Here is a 21,526-nt window from a genome sequence, read left to right on the forward strand (position 1 = left end):
TATTATTTCACACAGTGTGAGTCCATACAACTTATGTGACTTTTTAAGCAAATCCTGAACTTATTAAAGCTTGCCATAACAAAGAGGTTGAATACTTATTGATTCAATACTTTTCAGCTTTTCATTTTTTATTAATTTGTAAGAATTTCTAAAGACATAATTCCACTTTGACATTATGGGGTATTGTGTGTAGGCCAGTGACACAAAATCAAAATTTCCTCCATTTTAAATTTGGGCTGTAAGGCACTGTACCTCCAGCTTTGTCCACATAGTTGCCTTGATCTCAAAATGAGTTAATGGACCGAAGAACTCTGCATATCCATCCCCACCAACCTTGTATTAGAAAAGAGCAGTATAGAGGCTTCATGGGGTAAACGAGATTGTTGAGACTCCTGCTATATCTGCACGGCTCTATGCTTGTGTTAGATGAAGTGTACAGTACATGTACATAATGTATAAGCTCTCTGAAGATAAACCTTTACATTTGCGTGAGGAGATTATGAGCTATTGCCAATTTCCCTTATATTCTGAAACAGTCAAGACACTTGAGTTTGATAAGTGAAATTCCTGTGGTTACAAAGATCTCGTGCTTTGCCTCCTCCATAATTAAGTTGCTGCTCTGATGTGTTCCATCCTCCTCTCCTTCTCCAGATGTCAGTAAGTTGACTGAGCACAGAGCTCAGATCAGATTTAACAAATCAGAAATCAAAACAACAAAGTTTCAGGACTTTTGAGGAACTGGGGATATCAATACCTGATCATAGTTCCTCTTATTCACTGCTTATTGTTTCCTATGTACTCAGTCCATTCAACAGCAGGTTTCTATTCCATGTGATCTTGCGGAAATTGATAAACATGGTTGTTGAAATGCAATATATAACTGTTACACGAAGAAGAAGAAAACATATGTGAACCATTCAGGGTTTCATGGATGTATGATTATCACAAATGCTGACTACGGTAATGACTGTTTTTTTACCATGTGTGCGTAGAAACATGTGTATGTGACATATGCATTCAGTTGCGTTTGTGTACGTTTCCTACCCCTTGGAGCCGATGCTGGCAAGTGATGGAGCCGCCGTCCCCATCCAGGAACGCCCAGAGAGCACAAAGGGCCTCTTTCAACCACTCTTTTAACGCCAATGTCCCACACCCACACTGTCATCCAGACACCCAGAACCACACAGCCTGGAATCATTATGGAATGTTCTGTTCCTGTAGCCTACTTCGACAGCAGTAAAGCATTCACATGAAAACGGCACATTAAGAAAAACCTCAGAACCGAGGGGCGAAATCATGGAATGAAAAACCTAGCACCAAATCTGCCCAGAAACTGTCTCCCCTGCTGCTGTCTCAGCAAAGCTATGTGTCACACTAAAATTACTCCCATGTCCATCGCTTGTTTTTAGCAATGAGTGGATGATATCCTGTTGGTTTTCCCTACCTCTCAAGCCAAGTACAGCATGCGACTCTGTGGCTAGACTACAAGAACACAATACCATTTTTTGGGGGGGATATGATTCACTGTGCTAAGAACAATATTTTAGTTCCAGCAGCTGCCCAGAGAGCTCAGGTGGACTGCAGGCCATGTGTTTAAACAGTGTGTCTTGCCAGCCAGGAGCTTCCTAGGACTGCTATGTGTAGGGAAGACCACTAGTGGATCTGACAGACTCCACAGTCTTATCATTTCAATCCTGAGAGAAGAGGAACAATACTATGAACCCCGATATCCCTGTGCTGTACATCAATCTGAATATCATGAGAATCCCTGACATGGAATGCAAGTTAAGGAATAATTGAGTGTTCTTTAGTGAGTATCTAATGTAGGAACGCATGGTCTGCGTCGAGGTCGGTTTAAAAATGTAATGCTGTTATGACATTGGGACACAGTACATCAGGGGTGTCGGATAATGTTTCAGTAGGGGGCACAAACCTGATTATTTTCCTCTGGACGCTGGTATTACATAAACGTACTACGCTGTAGGTTAGCTACATAGGCCTACTGTAAATAAATCACTCATGAGTATGCATGGCAACTCACAGCGGACACTATTTGGATGAATCACAGACACCCTCTAGGGATCAGAATTGCACATGAGCGCTTGACGTTTTAATGAGGCAAACAAGCAGCAGCACTATATCTGTGTTCAGTAGAGGGTAACATTCACATTCTGCAACAATCCACATACAGTGATGGTGCTTATCCTTGTGGAATATTGTACCTCAGAAGTCCTAGCTCCTGTTATGACAGTATACTGTTACTATATAGCAATACATGTAATAACATGGACAGTCAAGGGTTTGGATTAACGGAGTTTAGCTTAACGGAATTTCACCACCTTTGAGTGGGGAAAAAGCAGACATAACAGTACAGTAGTAGTAGAAATATAAATACTGTCAGAACTTCATTTCGGTAAGTCAACTATCTTTCAACTATTATTTTAAAAGGAGCTGCCCAGTGAAAATATCACTTTTTTTTAAAGTTAATATTCTGTTAACTCATATGCAAATAATGTTGTTGACTTGTCCTATATTTGCATTTGTGGCCAATGCATAAATTGAAGAAAAAACAAAATAACACCATCTCAAACATCCAGTTTCAAAATGCTTGCTATTTCCTCATAGAATATGATGTCATCTCCCTGAGATGGATGAGCTGGCCAATCAGTGGTTTAGAGGAGGATGAGCTGGCCAATCAGTGGTCTACTTGAATGAATATCTTATGACCATTATATGCCTACACCATTCCAAAAAAAAAGAAGCTGCTTTTCAACCTACTTAATTACAATTTTTGTAAGGAAAACTATTTCCCTCATATTGTAAGTATTAATAATCATTTCATAGAAATCTGGAAACACTGGGTAGTTACTTCAAGTGCCAATACTGTACTCTTCAATGGTCATTCGTTGCCAACATCCAACATATCAACATATCATACCAATGTTATTTTACACAGCTCTTTTCTCCTTTAGATAACATCTTTCATTCCATCTTTCTGTGACATAAGTAAGCACATTTTCCAATCAGGTGACAAATCATCAATATTAAGCAATACATTTTCCTTCCTTTTATGATACTGTACCATAAATGAAGGCCCAATACCTTTCTGTCATTTCAAATCATTATACACTGAGACAATGTTCTTTGCTTAGATCAATGAGTGAAGTCTTCTCTCTATGGCTGTTTCTTCCCCTCGCCCTCTGGTGTGCCCTTCCCTGCTGCAGGACTCTTAACAGCTCTGGGAGTTTTGGTAGCTTTGGGTGGCCTCTCCAACTTCACTAGTTTCTCCTTTTTAACCGTTGTCTCCTCCTTCTTTAGAGTTTCTCCTAAAGACTCCTCATTATCTGACCCCTCCCCCTTGTCACCTTTGACCTTTCTCAGCTTGTGCTTGCCCTTGACTGGGCCGGAGAAAGTGAGCGAGACCTTGTTGAACTCCAGAGGGAAAATGCCCACGTCTCCGTCGAAGCGGTTCTTGGCCACCTGGAGTGACCTCCGGCCGGGGCATGTCACCAGCTTCTTCTCCTGCAGGATGAGCACGTTGTCTGCCTCCTGGCTGGCCTGGTAGACAGGAGATTCAAAGGTTACTAGTACCAACACATATAGGTTAAACATACATTGGTGACAATGTGTGTTGTGGTGAATCTCTTTGATTGAAAAAGAATGCGGGCCTGTGAAACTAATACATATACAGTACATGGAACTGTTTTTGATAACGTTGTCACAAGCACCACCTATCGATCAAACATAGCGATGCGCCCAACAGAATGACAGGTGTAATGAAAGCACTCAATGCTTTAAAGAGGCAAACAAGGAAGCCGCGTTATATTTATCTGTCTACATTTATATTGACATGATTCAGTATTAGATTTAACCCTGTACTCACCTTGGCTGTTCCAAAGATGGACGCTGTCTGTAGTTCTCTGTCGTCCTCCTCTTTCCTGGGGTGAATGATCAGAGTGACGTGACAGCTGCTGTTGGTGGCAAACTTCCTGAAAGCTCCGATAATGTGGTCCTGGACGGCAAACTTGTCTACAGAGAGGTTCTCCTGGCCCATCATGAACTGCAGGTTGTCAATGATCACGTGACTGATGTCGTAAAGGTAGACAGCGTGTTGCATGGTGTCCAGCACAGCTCTGCAGAGGGAGAGAGGAGGAAGTTATATACAACTCAAGCTGTACAGTACATCTACAGATTGACACATCACTCAACACTTTCAGAGGACTCACTTGATGTTCTGCTGCCCGTGAAAGGTCATGAAATAGAGGGGCAGGTCCTCGAACCTGTCGGCCCACGAGTCGTACTGGTCCAGGTTCTCCTCCAGCCTCTGCATGGCGAACTGGGTCAGCATGATCTTGGCCAGGCGCACGTTGTTGATCTCAAAGCTGCCCCACAGCGTGTTGACGCCCTGCATGCACAGGTCCAGGGCAAACTCACTGATGAAGGTGGTCTTGCCGCTGCCCGTGGGTCCTGGAAGGGAGAAGAAAAAAAAGGGAGGAGAGGTACATTAAAGTTAGAGCCACGATCAACATAGTCTGGTAGCAGATTGATCATTTGCTTTTGTTTTGACTTACACAGTAAAGCAATATTCTCAGTCTAGTGTCAGGTTAAAAATCAACCCCAATTTGAAGCATATTCTACCATAACTAGCTATATACGTCTGTGTAGAACAACATGATCAAATGACAATATGTCATCCTACTATACGCTATACCTGTGAAGACTGTCAGTTCCCCTTTGCGATGACCCTTCATGATCCTGTTGAGCTCTGGAAACCTGGTCCATTTCACCCCAGCCACCTGTTCCGTGTTGGCAAGCTCCCCGTAGACGTCCTCCCTGAGCTGCCTGAACGACACAATGGACTTGTGGGCGGCGGGGATGGAGGCTTTGACGATGCGGGCCAGGTTCCTGCCCTGGAACAGGGCCTCCAGAGGACAGGGCTGGAACTCCCCCGGGCGCACTAGGGAGCAGCGCTTAAGACCCAGCTTCCTGGAGAAGATCTTGGAGGCCTCCCAGGAGCGCATGTCCCCTCCCAGCCACAGGGTGACCCGCTTGAACTGCTCCAGGTAGGGCAGGAGAGCTGGGGGCAGGGTGTTAACACCCCGGGGCAGAGCCACACTGGGCAGGCCTGTGGCCTGGCTCACTGCCAGGGTATCCACCTCCTGGCCTGTCAGCACCACCTCAGAGTCCATGCGTCCCACCAGAGGCAGTCCAAACAGGTTGTGGTAGGAGCCAGCCTTGGGCACCGTGGCCTCGGTATAAGCCACCGTTCCGCCCTCCATGCTCTGGGCGGATAGCAGCTTGACGCCCCGCAGGCTGGAGTCCCTTCCACCAAACCAGGGGAACACCAGGCTCTTGGTGGGCTTGAATAACCTCACCGCAAACTTTTTGAGTGTGGCGTTGGAGATCTTGCTGATCTGGAACATGGTTTTGACTAGCTGTGCCTCCTCGTCAGGGAGGTCTGAGAAGGGCACGGCACTGGACCAGATCCTCTGCACCTCCCTGAGCTCCTGTTCCTTCTCCTCCCGCTCCTCCAGGCTTTCGGGGTAGCCCAGCAGCACGTGAGGGCTGAGGGAGGCCTGGCCCTCCTTCTGCATCACCTCCAGGCAGTCCTGCAGGTCCTCCCAGCTCCCCTCCACCAGCGTCTCCTTGCACAGAAATTGGCCTGTGGTTTTGTCAATGAACATTGTAAAGCTCTCCCTCCCTGTATCCGCAGGGACACCCATAGCCGAGTCCAGGAACATGCTGGGGGCGTGCAAGCAGCTGTAGCCATCATGGAATGGGATGTCTTTAGAGCGTAGATATTGTTTGATATCGGTCACTGTAATAGGGTCGACAGGAAAGTCTAGGATAGACTTGGTATCTTTTTTGTAGCTCCTGGTACAACTGATTGGCAATGACATCCCCCATAGTTGTCCCTGAGGATAGTATGAAGGAATAGCAAATCTTGGGGTGTGTGGCTTGGTTAGGACTCTGATAAGGGAGGAAGAGAGGCATCTTTGGGGAGGGAGCCTTGGGGTGCTGCGGGCTGCCACCTGCAAGAGACAGGTGGTCCCTTTCAGGAACCAGCTCATCCACATCTGTTACCTGTTCAAGACATTGGACCTGAAACATACCAAATAAGGATTACACAACCAGCAAGGAAAAACATAGCTACGCTAATCAGTTAGCTCGCAAGCTACTAGCTACATACTGTACATTAGGGATACCAACTACATTCAGCCGCGGGACATTTTTTTTAATTGAGTGTATAGTCAGGGCCGGAACCAGGGTTTACGTTAGCCGTTAATTGCCGGCCTTTGCCCCCCCCCCCCCCCCAAAGAAAAGCAGGTAAATAAAACTGTTGCTCAACAAAATGACCAGAAAAAAATCCATGGCAAAATAATGCTTTTTATTCATTGATGGAAATACCAGTTGATGTAAATACATTTGACCTTCATGCTTGTTGGTCTATAGGTTAATTTGCATTATTTAGTGGAATTGAATTGGTCTGTGTGTATTTTCGTAATTCATCATGTATCTTATTTATCCAACACAACTATCACACACACAAGCCTTCCACAACCATAAGACCCACTAAAAATGAATTTATTTCATCAAAATAGTTTAACCTGCTTTTTATTTGGCTTTCAAGTATCTATGAAAATTCCCTTTTTGTTACAAATTTAACTAGAACTATGCATAATGCACTAACTTCTTGTAGCAGGCATCTGGCTATAGAAAATTAACACTGGTCTCAACAAAAATCAAGTGATTAACCAGCTAATCTTTATATTTCAAGTTTAGCCAACTTGGATCTATTTGCTAGCTAGCAAAGTTGAACTTTTATGAACACACCGTTCTGTCTGTCTCCAACTGTTTGAAAAGCATGTTAGGCTGTCCACTTCAGCACTCAGCAGTCCCGTTCTGTGAGCTTGTGTTGCCTACCACTTCACGGCTGAGACGTTGTTGCTCCTAGATGTTTCCACTTCACAATAACAGCACTTACAGTTGACCGGGCAGCTCTAGCAGGACAGAAATTTGACAAACTGACGCGTTGGAAAGGTGGCATCCTATGACGGTGCCATGATGAAAGTCACTTAGCTGTTCAGTAAGGCCATTCTACTGGCAATGTTTGTCTATGGAGATCGCATGGCTGTGTGCTCAATTTTATACACCTGTCTGCAGTGGATGTTGCTCAATTCACTAAATGTACTTTTGTATATATAGTGTATCTCAAATGGCCGGTATATCTAAATTTTCCGGGTCACCCAGTCCGGCGCCACATTTTCCTAATGGAAACCATGGCTAGAAAATATAATTAATTTGTACAATGACCACAAGAAGCCCAAACAAATATAGTTAGCTAGTATTTGACAAAAATAAAATAATTTCTTGATAACATTTGTTTACAATTCCATAGTTATGTCTCTTTATTTATGCTGGAAATACTTGAGAACAGATTTCCTAAATAAAAATGGCTTTGAACTGATTTCCTGGGGATTTCTGTCTTTTGTGTTATTTACTTTGTTCAGAAAACTTGTGGCCAAATCAAATCTATTTCGGGCCGCCAATTGGGGAACCCTGCTGTACATTAACCACTAGATCAGGGGTAGGCAACTGTTCCTGGAGGGCCGCAGGTACTGCATGATTTTGTTCCAACTGGGCACCACACTTCTGACCAACTGAGACGATTGATCAGTTAAATTACTGCCTAAATGTATCCCACCTGGTCTTCCAGGTCGGTTAAATCAATAACACGTGGCACTCCAGAACCAGGGTCACCAACCCCTGCACTAGATGCTGGTTGTTGTTAATCAGCTAACTACCGGTTTCCACTGGCTATATTGTAAACATTCATGGGGGAGTAGCTTTCTGGTCTTAATTTAAGGTTAGTCATAAGGTTTGCTGTGTGGTTAAGTTAAAATCACATGTTAAGAAGATAAATGGTATAAATTGGTGTGGTTTAGGACTTAGTGGCTGTGGTAATTAGCTAACTGACGTGAGTAATTTGTGACCTAAGCTAGCTAGCAACATTTTTACAGGGGTGTCAAACTCAAGACCTAGACAACCAGGTGAGGGGAGTTCTTAACTAATCAGTGACCTTAATTCATCAATCATGTAACGTTACTTGATTGACGAAGGGAGGAGCGACATACCGCAAACACTCTGCTCTGCATGAATGCGTTTGACACGTGATTTAAGAGGCCAAAAAAAGGAAGACAGAAGTGGACAAAAGCGAGGTTGCGGTAGCTTTAACCTTTTCTATTGATATGCATCCCCGCATACATTCTTTCAAACTAAACTAAAATTATAATGCTGCACCAACCTTTTCTTACATTTCTTCTTCCATGCATGCTTTTGTTGCGTTATAAAAATACGTCCGTGTGAAACAAAGCCATCAAACCAGTATTCTAATCGCATACACAAATCATACAAAGAGAACGCTTTGATTGTAAGTTTGTGATTGGTAAATCTATTTTATATTCATATTTGATTTTTTTTTACATAGAATATCCAACTCAAATGTATAACATGTATAAATTAATTCAACATTTATTGATTCCTGTGTTTGTCTTTCCGCCCGGACTTTTCACTTGACGGACTGCATGTTCTTCTCATGCCCGTCAAATCGTCCTTTAGCTACTTAGTCCATGGAAGTTAAAAAACATACACATTTTACATTTATATAGAGGTCAAAGTATTTATCAATATTGAAAATGACATCTAGAGGCACCCCGAGTCGCTTCCTACAAAGTGTTCTGCAAAACGGGGTGGGTCGGTATGTTTGTCAAATGAAGCGCATTTCCCTCATCTTCTCCAAGAATGGACAGAGCTCTCTGGGAGCCAGGTTAGTGTCATAAAGCTATCTAGCATATTGTGATTAGTTACCATTTATTATCTAGTGTGCTTTCTATGCCTGTGATATGTGGTTGTCCCACCTGGATGGATAAGAGCATCTGCTAAATTAATTAAATGTAAATGATTATCAACAAATCCTTTCTTAGGGAATTCATCGAAGAAGGAGTGGTGGATTTTGCCCAAAAGAACCCTGGAACCGTTGTCTACGTATCTCCTCAGTCCTGCAGGATCCCTAAAATTGTTGCAGAATACTGTAAGTGTGAATTAAGTGATATTTTGTATGGAGAAATATGTTCACGTCGATGTATTAAATATTGTTCCGCCATATCAGAATTCACTGCTACAGTAATATGAACTCGTCACATTTTTGTGGCGGCATTACACAAACATTACGGTAGGTGGCACTAGAGCCAAACCGTTCATGATCTGTCATTGAGTGTGATCCAGGATCATTGTGCAGTGAAAACCAATGTCGTTGTATATACATTTTTTTAAATTCATTTTTACATTACATTGTGATTATTGCAGTTTGGATATTCATGTGATGCAGATCACATTTTATCAAAACATCCCACATCTCGAGGAATTGTGAATGTGCCTTGTGTTTTCCTGCAGTAAACGGCAATGTGAAGGAGGAAGCCATCACAAGCAAGACGTCTCAACAGATCGCAGAGTTAATAACCAAACTGACCAACCAGTCTGGCCTGGATATCATCCGTATCCGCAAGCCCATCCACACAGACAGCCCCAGCATCCAGGGCCAATGGCATCCCTTCACTAACCGACCCCTATCCATTGGACCAATCGGACCCCAGAAACAGCAGGCCAACTAAAGACTGTGAAACCTCATAATACTGGCAATATTTTTGTCTGTTATCGTCACCCTCATCAGTGGTAGAACGAATACAACGAATACAGGTCAGGTGTCCACTCTCCACAGAACTGTCCAGAGCAACTCCATGGCAGACAAGCCATTGTGTTTCTGAAACACCTGAATCACCAGATATGTTATAGCATATCTGCCCTTTTCGTTTGAATGAATTTTGCACAGTTATCAGAGGCTTGTCAACTGGTATCAGTGGCGTGCATACAGAACAGTTTGTGTCCAAACAAGTATTTCAAACTGCTCACTACAGCTGTGTTTTACGAATAGAATAAAGTGGTCAATGTTTTAGACTCAGAAGTGACTAAGTTGTGATCATTTGGGAGGGGCTAATTTAAGACCCTGCGAGGTATTTACGTGGATGATCATTTAAACTGTTCAAGCGTTTGAATCAGTCGACTGAGTTCTCTGAAAGACACATCAAAATAATTACAGATGACTACGACAGACAATCCTAGACACATTGTAGAGATGTTTATTTTCCATGGCATGTAGCATATGTACTCATTTATACTAACAGCAGTGTTTTCAAGTTGCCATTACACCACAGTTCAAACAGAATCTCAACTTAGAAAATGTCTGCCAATCTCCAAAACCATCTAAACATTGTGGAATGACCCAGAAACATATGGCTCTTGAACGTCTCTATCAGCTACCCAACAATAAGAGAACAGGGAATGTTCCCAACGACTTGACTAAGCATGTCTTGTATGAACGCCGTGTTGATTGTCTGCCGATGACAACATAGCTGTGGGTGGTGCTGTAAAAGAAGTGGTCAGATAGGATTTCTGGTTGAACTTGATGGATGAGTTCCAGACAGGTTGCGTGTGACTGGTCACAGGAAAGGAAATAGTATAATCCGAAGGTTGATTGTGTAAAATGCAAAGGGTGCGTGAGTCATGAGTGTGGAAGGGAAGAGGAAGTGCACCTGTGACTGCAAAGCAATTACAGTCATGTGTTCTCAATTTGTTTGGTGACCAAAGAGGATGGCATTACGTTTTTCCGGCTGTGAAGTCAGTGTTCTAGATTATAGTTTAAACAATTGATAAAAATGTAAAATTGTGCCTCTTCATTCGGGTATGTTTTTTGACGGTTACCTGTCAGAATGTAGGGTGGACTTAAAACAGGAGATGATGTTAACCTTAATAGAATCCACTTCATACTAGTTATTTAATTTGGGAAAAATGATAACAGTCTGTTATCCTAAGAACATCTACTGAACAGACTGCTGTTTTTTCTATTGATTGGAGTTGGGTTGCCACTAGTATTAACATAAATAATTATTTATCACACACCGATTACAGGCAGCAGAGACTGACCAGAGTAGAGTTCTCAAATCACATTTTCCCCCCGATGAGAACTGTCAGAGCTTGACTGACACTGGGTGTAAAAGCTCTAAATAAAGATTGCTGTTGCTTAGTTACGGCCCTAGACCGCCACTCAGACTTGCCTTTTTTCCCACCAGTCTTTCAGCCTGTGCTGTACCCCCATACCCTGTCACAATCATATGTGTGAATTACTCACAATGATATGTTGAGCAGTCTGTGGAGAAAACAGGGTCGTGTTCATTAGGTTCCAAAACAAATGAAAACAGACTAAAATAGGGAGGGACTACCTGTCTTTGCATTGTATAAAACATTTTCCATTGCGTGTCCTAATGAACATGACCAAGGCCTTGATTATCATCATCACCCAACAGCAATACTATTGGGTATCATGCTGTCGAGACAAAAGGACGCTGTTGGAACATGTTTTGCATAATGCTGTACTGTACTGACTTCGCCCTTGGGCATTGACACACAGGATTATTTCCAGTCAATCTGATGCAAAATAGTGTTTTTATCGGGTAGTTGCACAAAACAGTTACAACATACAGTACCATTCAAAAGTTTTGACATTCCTACTCATTCAAGGGTTTTTCTTTATTTGTACTATTTTCTACATTGTAGAATAATATTAAAGATACCAGAACTATGAAATAACACATGGAAGTAACTAAAAACACATGTAGTAACCAAAAATGTGTTAAACAAATTTAAAATAGATTTTAGATTCTTCAATGTAGCGACCAGCTTCACCTGGAATGTTTTTCCAACAGTCTTGAGGGAGTTCCCACATATGCTGAATGACAGCTTTGCACACTATTGGCATTCTCTTAACCAGCTTCACCTGGAATGTTTTTCCAACAGTCTTGAAGGAGTTCCCACATATGCTGAACACTTGTTGGCTGCTTTTCCTTCACTCTGTGGTTTTTAACCCTTTCTCCCCAATTTCATGGTATCCAATTGATTGTTACAGTCTTGTCTCATCGCTGCAACTCCTGTATGGAGGCGAAGGTCAAGAGCCGTGCTTCCTCCGAAACACAGCCCAACCAAGCCACACTGCACACAATGTCCACTTAACTCGGAAGCCAGCCGCACCCATGTGTCAGAGGAAACACCGTACACCTTGCGACCATGTCAGCGTGCACTGCGCCCGGCCCGCCACAGGAGTCACTAGTGCACGATGGTACAAGGACATCCCTCTCAGGCAAACTCTCCCCTAACCCGGATGACGCTGGGTCAATCGTGCGCTGCCCCATGGGTCTCCCGGTCGCGGCCGGTTGTGACAGAGCTAGCACTGCGATGCAGTGCCTTAGACCACTGCACCACTCGGGAGGCCTAAATTAACTTTTAACGTGGCACACCTGTTAATTGAAATGCATTCCAGGTGACTGCCTCATGAAGCTGGTTGAGAGAATGCCAAGCGTGTGCAAAGCTGTCATCAAGGCAAAGGGTGGCTACTTTGAAGAATCTCAAATATATTTTGATTTGTTTAACACTTTTTTTGGTTACCATGATTCTATATGTGTTATTTCATACTTTTGATGTCTTCACTACTATTTTACAATGTAGAAAATAGTCATAATAAATAAAAACCCTGGAATGAGTAGGTGTGTCCAAACTTTTGACTGGTACTTGTATGAGAATTGTATTTTCTCCTCAAGTTCAATGATGGCCAAAGAATTACACATGACACGGCCAATTACATGGCTGATAAAATACTAAGTAGATTGTGAAGTAGTAGTCATATCTACACCGAGCCAGAAAACCAGAAAACAACATATAACATGTATGTAACACATTGATGTAACACTTTACATGGGTATTATAAATCTCCTTATGTACAGAGCAAGAAAAGTCCTCGCAAGAGGTATAACGCAAATGAATAATTTAGTCATTGTTAACTCAAATGTATTCTGTAGGTGATGTGGAGTTAAAGGCCCAGTGCAGTCAAAAATGTGATTTTTCTGTTTTATTTATACTGTATTTCCACACTGAGGTTGGAATAATACTGTGACATTGATGATCCTTCCCTTTTAGTGTAAGAGCTGTTTGAAAAGCCTGCCTTGAGTTTTTAGCCTTTTTTGGTGGGATGGAGTTTTGGCCTGCCTGGTGACATCATAGTTACTAGACCAATAGGAAAGAGTTCCAAACCTCTGCCAATATCAGCTAGTTTTCAGCTAGTTTCCCCCTCCCCACTTAGACCACTCCCAGACAGTCATAGCAACATTCTTGCTTGAGAAATTGCCCTTTGCTAAGAAGCTATTTTTGTCACAGTAAGGTACTTCATTGTTACCTAGAAATGATTTGATATTGAGATAAAAACGGCTGCACTGGGCCTTTGTCTAAACCTCCATCTGAATGTTGTCATGTCTGTACAGTATGACGTGAGCGAGTATGTTTGTTGAAATAAGTGTTCCACAATGTTTATGGGGGCATACAGTATATACTGGAGGTGCGTATTTGACTGTAGTAGCCAGCATATTTTCCAAGTAAGTAGTAAGTACACTACAATAACCATATCCAAGTCCTCTGCCATTGGAGGTTTCACGTGCTGATTGTCCTTCTGTGTATGTTGAGCAGTCATTGGCTCAGATCATCAGGTTTCCTCACACACTCCTTCTTCCATCCATCTTCTCCATCTCTTCTGAGATCAATGTGATCTGGCTTCTTGCATATCTAAAGACAGATGCAATATAAAACAGCAGGCATAAAGACTTAATATGGCAGCAATACACTCTACATATACAGCATGTCTGTTTTTTTTTTGTTTTAAACTAACTTCTCTCTGTTAAAACTTTAAACGTAACGTGACAACATCAATGAATCACCTCTAATGACAAATGACATGCCCTGCAGTTTAAAGGCCCAGTTAGTCATAAATGTCCAGTTTGTTCTTTCAACTTTGAATGTTCTATTCATAGGCTGAGTGAACACGCTCAACTACCCTCATTTGTGTGATTGCACTTTCGATACGTCATTACTTATTTTACATGAAAAGATAATAAGATAAGCAAAACACATTCATCCGGCTCGCTTTTGAGCCCTGCTGTAGACTAGCTTTTGAGCCCTGCTGTAGACTAGCTTTTGAGCCCTGCTGTAGACTAGCTTTTGAGCCCTGCTGTAGACTAGCTTTTGAGCCCTGCTGTAGACTAGCTTTTGAGCCCTGCTGTAGACTAGCTTTGGAACAACATTCATATAACGCTCCTGTGCCATTGTGTTTTTTTACACTTCCACCGAGACACCTTGTGAAAACTGCATGTGTAATGACACACATATCATTCTGCATAAATATTCTAAACAACCAGGTTCTGCTCGGCTATTATAATGACCAATGGGAGATGGCACGTCTTTGTTATAGCCCAGCACTAAAACACCCGATTCAACATAAATCACTGCCAAGCCCTTGATTAGTTGAATAGGGTGTTTTCATTAGTGCTGGGCGAGAACAAAGAATGCACACCCGGTGGGTCCTTCCAGGCACAGGGAAGAGGATTTAGGAACACTCCAGTAACCCCTTTCCAAAGACAAGGTCACAGGCACTGTTTATAGGCCAGGCTTAATTGATTGGGGTGCTATCATGGAGGTTTCTAGAGCAGGGTCTGGTTTTTGCCCGAGCGCTACGCAGCTGATTAAGATAATCAAAGCTTGATGATGAGTTGGTTATTTGAATCAGCTGTGTAATGCTGGTCAAAAACGTGCACCCAAAGTGGGAACCCAGGACCAAGTGTGGGAAACCGTGCTCTATGGGAGAGGGGGGGATGAGAGAAAAGGAGGCCAGGAGGGGATGATGATACTCTAACGTGGAGAGGCCAGGGAATGGAAAAGGGAGGATATAACGACAGAGAGGGAGGGAATAAAGGTAGGGGGAGAGAGGGTTAGGAGGAGGAGCAGGAAACCTCTTAGGGTGCAAAGCAGTTCCTGACAGCCCCCCTCCCACACACAAATACAGACACGCACTTATGCACACACCCTCCCTCTCCTACTCTATCAGCTCACTTCATCAATGCCCAGGACACACAGGTCAAATGTTTTCCTGTGCCGTTCGGCCGCCTTCGATAGAATCCACACAAAAAAGGACAACAAGCCTTCACTTGGTGTCTCTATGGAGTCCAGTCCATGAGCGATGCCAAGCACCGCTGTTACTGTCAGCAATGCAGTAACAGATACACAAATCGGCGCGCTGTGCTGCGAGCCACCAGGGAGCAGCCGGGCAAGAGCTGATTGCACACTTCACTGTGATGAGGAAAGGCCTTTATTTGACACGGCAAGCCTTGACATGTTTAGAGAGTACCGACTGACTGGCTGTTTGTGATCTTGTTCCTATGCTGGATGCATATTCCACCATATGGCACCATATTCCCTATGTAGCGCACTACTTTTGGCCAGAGCCTTGTATATTCCCTATAGTGCACTAAACGTAGTGCACTTTATAGAGAAGGATGCCATTTCAGACACAACCACTACTTGCTTTGGTCAGAGTGGACTCTCCAGGAAATGGAGGTCGTCGCTAGCGGCATACGTTGTTTTTGCGTCGACACTGATGTCATGTAAACATTGAGAGAGCGTTGCAGGTTAAGTAACAATGACGCAGGTCTTTTTTTGTGCGAAGGTCCTATAGCTCATCTGGCATGTAGCCACCAGCTTGGGACAGCAAAGGACACAGCAGCAACATCAAACTGGGATGGAATCTGGACTGGACTGTTTCTGTTATACTGTTTTTCACACTGTGTATCCATATACTGTATTCTTCACGTAATTTATTTTAATACATCTACTACTGTATATATCATTCTTAGTAGATCTTTTTGGTGTACAGAGCCTTCAGAAAGTTTTCACACTCCTTGACTTTTTCCACATTTTGATGTGTTACAGCCTGAATTTAAATTGGATTACATTTAGATGTTGTGTCACTGGCCTACACACAATACCCCATAATGTCAAAGTGTAATTATGTTTTTAGACATTTTCACAAATTAATAAAAAATGAAAAGCTGAAATGTCTTGAGTCAATAAGTATTCAACCCCTTTGTTATGGCAAGCCTAAACAACTTCAGGAGTAAAAATGTGATTAACAAGTCACATAAGTTCCATGGACTCATTCGGTGTACAATAATAGTGTTTAACATGATTTTTTAATGACTACCTCATCGATGTACCCCACACATACAATTATCTGTAAGGTCCCTCAGTCGAGCAGTGAATTTCAATGGTTACTTTAAAACAGTTACAGAGTTGAATGGCTCTGATAGGAGAAAACTGAAAATGGATCAACTTTGTAGGTACTCCATAACATTAACCTAAATGACAGAGTGAAAAGAAGGAAGACTGTACAGAATAAAAATATTCCAAAAGATGAATCCTGTTTGCAACAAGGCACTAAAGTAAAACTGCAAAAAATGTGGCAAAGAAATGAACTTTATGTCCTGAATACAAAGTGTTATGTTTGGGGCAAATCCAACACAACACATCACTGAGTACCACTCTTCATATTTTCAAGCATGGTGGTGGCTGCATCATGTTATGGGTATGCTTGTCATCGGCAAGGACTATGGAGTTTTTTTGAATAAAAATAAATGGAATAAAGCTAACCGCAGGCAAAATCCTAGAGGAAAACCTGGTTCAGTCTGCTTTCCAACAGACACTGGGAAACAAATTCACCTTTCAGCAGGACAATAACCTAAAACACAAGGCCATACATACACAGGAGTTGCTTACCAAGATGAGATTGAATATTCCTGAGTGGCCTAGTTACAGTTTTGACTTAAATCGGCTTCATAATCTATGGCTGTCTATCAATGATCAACAACCAATTTGACAGAGCTTGAAGAATTGTAAAAAGAATAATGGACAAATATTGTACAATCCAGGTGTGCTAAGCTCTTAGATAATTGCCCAGAAAGACTCGGTTGTAATCACTGCAAACGGTGATTATAACATGTATTGACTCAGGGTGTGAATTCTTATGGAAATAAACTATTTCTGTATTTGATTTTCAATACATTTGTAAAAATTTGTAATAACATGTTTTCACTTTGTCATTATGGGGTATTGTGTGTAGATTGGTGAGAAAAAAAGTATATTTAATCCATTTTGAATTCAGGCAGTACCACAAATATGTGGAATAAGTCAAGGGGTATGAATAGTTTCTGAAAGCTCCGTACCTACGAATAGATTGCATTTGGATTACCGATACACTGTTATTTGGGATTGTTATCTGGATTCGTTCTGACATTCGTTTCTAATTTTTAATTGTTTGATATTTGTACTGCACCGTTAGGAGCTAGTAACACAAGCATGTCACTGCACCCGCTACAACATCTGCTAAACTGTGTACATCAATATGTCTGCCGCAATCGCCTTCCTCTTTCATGGAGAGGAACATGAAAGCTGATGTTTGGTGGTGGTGGACTTTGACTTTGAAAAAAAGGTTGAAATGACAGTGACAATGTGCATGTTCATAGTAATTTGAGAAGTATTTCAACAACATGTGCAGGGCACAGCTTTCTCTCAGTCTTACCTTTGCCTGCTGGTCTCCTGTTGGGCTCACACATCTCTGGCAATCAGATCCATCATCATTATCACCATTCAGTTTCTCTGATCAATCTGACCAGAGATCAGTCATTAACGATTGTCTTCATTCTTTAATGATAGTCTTCATCCCGCCAAGTTTAGATAAAACCTGCCGTCTATCCATACTGCTGTTTTCCCCCTTTGACACAATCCGACACGCTAACAACACAAAGATGCTAAAAAGTTCCATTTCAATTTGGTTTCGGCGCAACCATTTCAATTGGCATTGTTGCTACCGATGGCTGCCACAGCAATACTATTGCTATTTACATAAAGCACAAAAGAAAATGAAGATAAGTGTGTGGTATTAAGTTATAACTGCAATGTATTATTTGTCCAACCATATTTGCTCTCATATGAAGTTCTGTAGGCCTGGGTCAATAAGAGCCATCTTAGACGTGTATGGCACTAAACTACCGTATCCATTGTTCTCCGAACTCAATAGTTTAGACGATGGTCTATAATGTTCATACCGGATTTGGTAGTTCCTCACAGTCTTACGTGCATCACCATCTCACTCCATGGTCGTTGGTCATATGACCTGGGCTCTCATCGTCCCGTGTCCGACGATACACCACAGCACTCGCTGTCAGTTTGCCTGCTGACCAGACCATCACTGACCCTACTTCCCCAATAGGGTAAGGATCTGAGGTAGGATTGTAACTAACTTGTGTATGTATCATGTATGTGACCTTAAGTCCTTGAAAGTCAATCAAAGGGTCCATGTAATAGTACAATGTGTGTCCAAAATGGTTACCATGACTACATCAATGACCGCTCCAGTTTGGTCAAAGTCAGAAAGTCTTCTTTACTCCAGTGTTCAGGAGGGAACGTGGGCCACTTGTCTCGAGTCACAGGAAGCTGTACATTGAGTTTTAGGGATGGATACTCCCACAAGTTGCTTTGACACTGGGTAAAGAGCAGCACTATAATACAAAAGTTCGACCTTCCTGCCTCTTGGGGGCACTCTGGGGTAGTTGGGTTAAACCAATAAACAGATCAATGGGAAAGTGAGGGGGGGGGCTAGACAGAGCTCTCGTCTGGCAGCTGGGGGTCCATTTGTGTGTGCTTCCTCTTCTCTAGGATGCGGTTGAGCTCTTCGGTGAACGAGTGGTAGAGGGGAGACGTGCTCCCCTCGGGGTCCGCCGTCTGCCTCAGCAGCACGTAACTGTTGCCGTTCATCTTGCGAAGGACACTGGGTAACGTGGCCGACATCCCGTTGGCGTACTCTGACGATGCGTACGCCGAGGAAGGCAGGGGCGGCGGCATTGGGAGAGGCGGGGCGGGAGGGGGCGGCGACTTTCCCGGAGACCCTCCCCAGGCACAATCTGAAGGAAGCCGTCGCCCACGTCGTCCACGTTAGAAGCCGACAGGGAGCGGCGTCCGCGCTTGCTGTCCTGCCTGCCGTTGCAATGGATGGACATGGTCTTGAGCTCCAGATGAGAATGGGAGCTCTTCTTCCTCTCGGCTGCGGCCCCTGACTCGGGCAGCCCCACCTGGGAGTACTTGCGGCCCTGGTAGGGCCCTCGTTTGCAGAAGCTGACGTAGAGCAACACTATGGTCAGCACCAGGCACAGCCCGCCCAGCACAGCCACCAGGGAGATATACATGGCCTCCAAGTGCCTGTAGGTCTGGAACTCGGGTCCAAAGGGGAGGGGAGCAGGTGGGGAGGGCAGGGGCTGCTCGGTGGGGATGCTGGGGCTAAGAAAAGTGCTTGGTGGGGCGGTAGTGGCGGTGGTTGATAAAGTGTTCGTCGTGACTGTTGGCCCCACAGGGAAGGGCAGGTCAGGGTGCACCTTCACTGTGTACAGCCTCACTGGCACCCACACGTCGTTCTCCACGGCGTAGCAGTGGTAGTCTCCACTCTGGTCGACCCGGGCGCCTATGAGGAGCAGGCCATCGGTGCCCACGCGGTGGCCCGAGTCGAGGTCATAGCCCTGGAGCTCGTGCCCATCCAGGATCCAGTGGGGCGTGGCCAGGTTGGAGCGCAGCTCGCACTGGAGGAGGATGTCGTCCCCAGACATCACCGTACGCCTGCGGTGGACTACTGAGTGAGAGAGAGAGAGAGAGAGAGAGAGAGAGAGAGATAAAGAGATGGCAGGTCATATTATCAAAGCAGAGCTAGCAGGACATATTAACCTTTCAGCGTCACTTCCCATCTTTATTCGTAGTAAGCTTCTGAAAGCGGACAGAACCCCGCAATGCAGACAGCACGATCATCTGACCTCTAATTTAGTGTAAGAGGAACTGATTAAAGTGAGTGGAGCAGCCCAGGGGAGTAGTAAAAGCGCTGCACACCTCATGAAATCCCTTAATGGCCTTTCAATGGTTTGGGTTTGCGGGCAAAAGAGCCACATGTCGGAATATATTAATGCTGTGATATCCCTTAAAATAGAACTTGTGTGTGTGTGTGTGTGTGTGTGTGTGTGTGTGTGTGAATGTGTGTGTGTGAATGTATGATGCATGTGTTTGAGAGCAATTCGCACACGCGTGGTGTGTGAGTGTATGGTGTGTGTGTACTCAGTACATACCAGCTCCTGTGCTGTTGTCACAGCCTCTGTTGCCTTTCTGTATATCCTGGGTTAGATTGGAGCTGAATAGGAGCCAGAAGAATGTTAGTACTCATTTATGCTTCCAGGGTAGTGGGCACCCACACATACTGTACACGCAGACAAAGTAGGAACACAGAAACGGTAGGACAATTGAACAGGAGTCATTACATATTACTCATTGAAGTACACATAAAATAGGATGTTGGGTTGTGTATTTAAGTAATCAAACAGTCCGCCCATTTTATACAGGTACCTCACGGTGTGTTCAGTTAAAGTCAACAAAAGAAAGTAAACAACGACAAAAATTCTAAGCAGAGCCTATTAGAATATGATAGCAGTTGATCTGCCAGGGTTCTTTTAATTGGAATGAAACTAATTAGAATGAAACTCTCCAGACACAAAACAGTCCCCAGCCTCACTCACTGGTGTCCCACTAGTGTGTGTGTGTGTACGTACGCGTCCGTGCGTGTGCCTGCCCTCACCTGTTTGTGCGTGAGGATATTTCCACACACAGCGCCCCGTCCCAGCCACAGTACGGGTCCCGGGCAAACACACAGTCGAAACAGGACGTGTAGCGTTGGCAGGAGGACAAGGGGACCTGGAGCACTGCAGAGTTGGAGCCCACATAGACACTTCCCTGTTGGACGAGAGCTCATGTTACACTATTTGGTAACAATTGACTTATAAATGGCAGGCACAATGCTTTAAAACGTGTTATTAGCATGTATGAGCAACGTATAGTACCTGTGTCTGGGAGATGACCATGCTGTCTACAGGCTGAGGGTTCTCAAAAAGCTGCAGCTCCTCTATGATGTGCATTTGACCTCCGACCTCCACAGCCCTGTGCAGCCAGCCCTCGTCTGCAGGGAAAAACACAGACATATCATGTTCATCCAACGTTTATACAACGTTCAAATAACATTCATGTGATATGACATTGATATAACTCTCATATAACATTCATGTAACATTCATTCAAGAAAAAAATATGCATTACACATCTAGCCAGACTCACCAGTTCCCAAGAAGAGTACGGTGTAGACGTGTCTGTCCAGAGCTGCCACCCGGTGCACGGCCATCTTGACGTAATTGACACTTTTCTTGAATAGTAGGGGGCGCCCTCCTATGGGGTGGACCTGTGTAGACATCAGGGGGTGGCGCCTCGCAAAGGTCAACACGTTGTCTGGGAGGTCACGGGACGAGTTGATGCCCTGGGACCGGTGTATGTTTGTGATACACTGAAGGGAGGGAAGGCAGTGAGAGAGAGAGAGAGAGAGAGAGAGAGAGAGAGAGAGAGAGGCAGGAGAGGGAAAGAGAGAGCAGTCAATATAGATCAGAAGAGAGTGAGTGAGACAGAA

The 21,526-nt window shown here is 43.8% G+C and overlaps 3 protein-coding genes across 3 annotated transcripts in view; 1 reads left to right on the top strand and 2 right to left on the bottom strand.

The window, feature by feature from the left end:
- Positions 1-2,076: 2,076 nt before the first annotated feature.
- Positions 2,077-8,362, bottom strand: twnk (twinkle mtDNA helicase). Its single transcript, XM_029629311.2, has 5 exons — positions 8,306-8,362; positions 4,712-6,102; positions 4,227-4,467; positions 3,884-4,133; positions 2,077-3,558 (listed from the first exon to the last, which is right to left on the bottom strand). Exons 2-5 carry the CDS (start codon positions 6,075-6,077, stop codon positions 3,175-3,177), a joined length of 2,241 nt encoding a protein of 746 aa, XP_029485171.1. The 5' UTR covers positions 6,078-6,102; positions 8,306-8,362; the 3' UTR covers positions 2,077-3,174.
- Positions 8,363-8,556: 194 nt separating this feature from the next.
- Positions 8,557-10,021, top strand: mrpl43 (mitochondrial ribosomal protein L43). Its single transcript, XM_029629312.2, has 3 exons — positions 8,557-8,827; positions 8,985-9,091; positions 9,454-10,021. Exons 1-3 carry the CDS (start codon positions 8,697-8,699, stop codon positions 9,669-9,671), a joined length of 456 nt encoding a protein of 151 aa, XP_029485172.1. The 5' UTR covers positions 8,557-8,696; the 3' UTR covers positions 9,672-10,021.
- Positions 10,022-10,180: 159 nt separating this feature from the next.
- Positions 10,181-21,526, bottom strand: part of sema4gb (sema domain, immunoglobulin domain (Ig), transmembrane domain (TM) and short cytoplasmic domain, (semaphorin) 4Gb) — a 37,019-nt gene continuing 25,673 nt past the window's right edge. The window contains 7 exon segments of the mRNA XM_029629313.2: positions 10,181-13,722; positions 17,564-18,929; positions 18,932-19,663; positions 20,148-20,209; positions 20,651-20,805; positions 20,913-21,028; positions 21,184-21,406. Coding sequence (XP_029485173.2) covers positions 18,640-18,929; positions 18,932-19,663; positions 20,148-20,209; positions 20,651-20,805; positions 20,913-21,028; positions 21,184-21,406 — 1,578 coding nt within the window. The 3' untranslated portion in view covers positions 10,181-13,722; positions 17,564-18,639.

This window comes from Oncorhynchus nerka, linkage group LG23 (genome assembly GCF_034236695.1).
Source record: "Oncorhynchus nerka isolate Pitt River linkage group LG23, Oner_Uvic_2.0, whole genome shotgun sequence".
Lineage (NCBI taxonomy): Eukaryota > Metazoa > Chordata > Actinopteri > Salmoniformes > Salmonidae > Oncorhynchus > Oncorhynchus nerka.

Excerpts from the sequence above, each read along its gene's own strand:
- mrpl43 (XM_029629312.2), top strand. The coding sequence starts at position 8,697 with ATGACATCTAGAGGCACCCCGAGTCGCTTCCTACAAAGTGTTCTGCAA. Across the intron at positions 8,828-8,984 it reads CAGAGCTCTCTGGGAGCCAG|GGAATTCATCGAAGAAGGAG; the intron begins GTTAGTGTCATA and ends ATCCTTTCTTAG. Across the intron at positions 9,092-9,453 it reads TAAAATTGTTGCAGAATACT|TAAACGGCAATGTGAAGGAG; the intron begins GTAAGTGTGAAT and ends GTTTTCCTGCAG.
- twnk (XM_029629311.2), bottom strand. The coding sequence starts at position 6,077 with ATGTGGATGAGCTGGTTCCTGAAAGGGACCACCTGTCTCTTGCAGGTG. Across the intron at positions 4,468-4,711 it reads GGAACTGACAGTCTTCACAG|GACCCACGGGCAGCGGCAAG; the intron begins GTATAGCGTATA and ends TCTCCCTTCCAG. Across the intron at positions 4,134-4,226 it reads CACGGGCAGCAGAACATCAA|AGCTGTGCTGGACACCATGC; the intron begins GTGAGTCCTCTG and ends CTCCCTCTGCAG.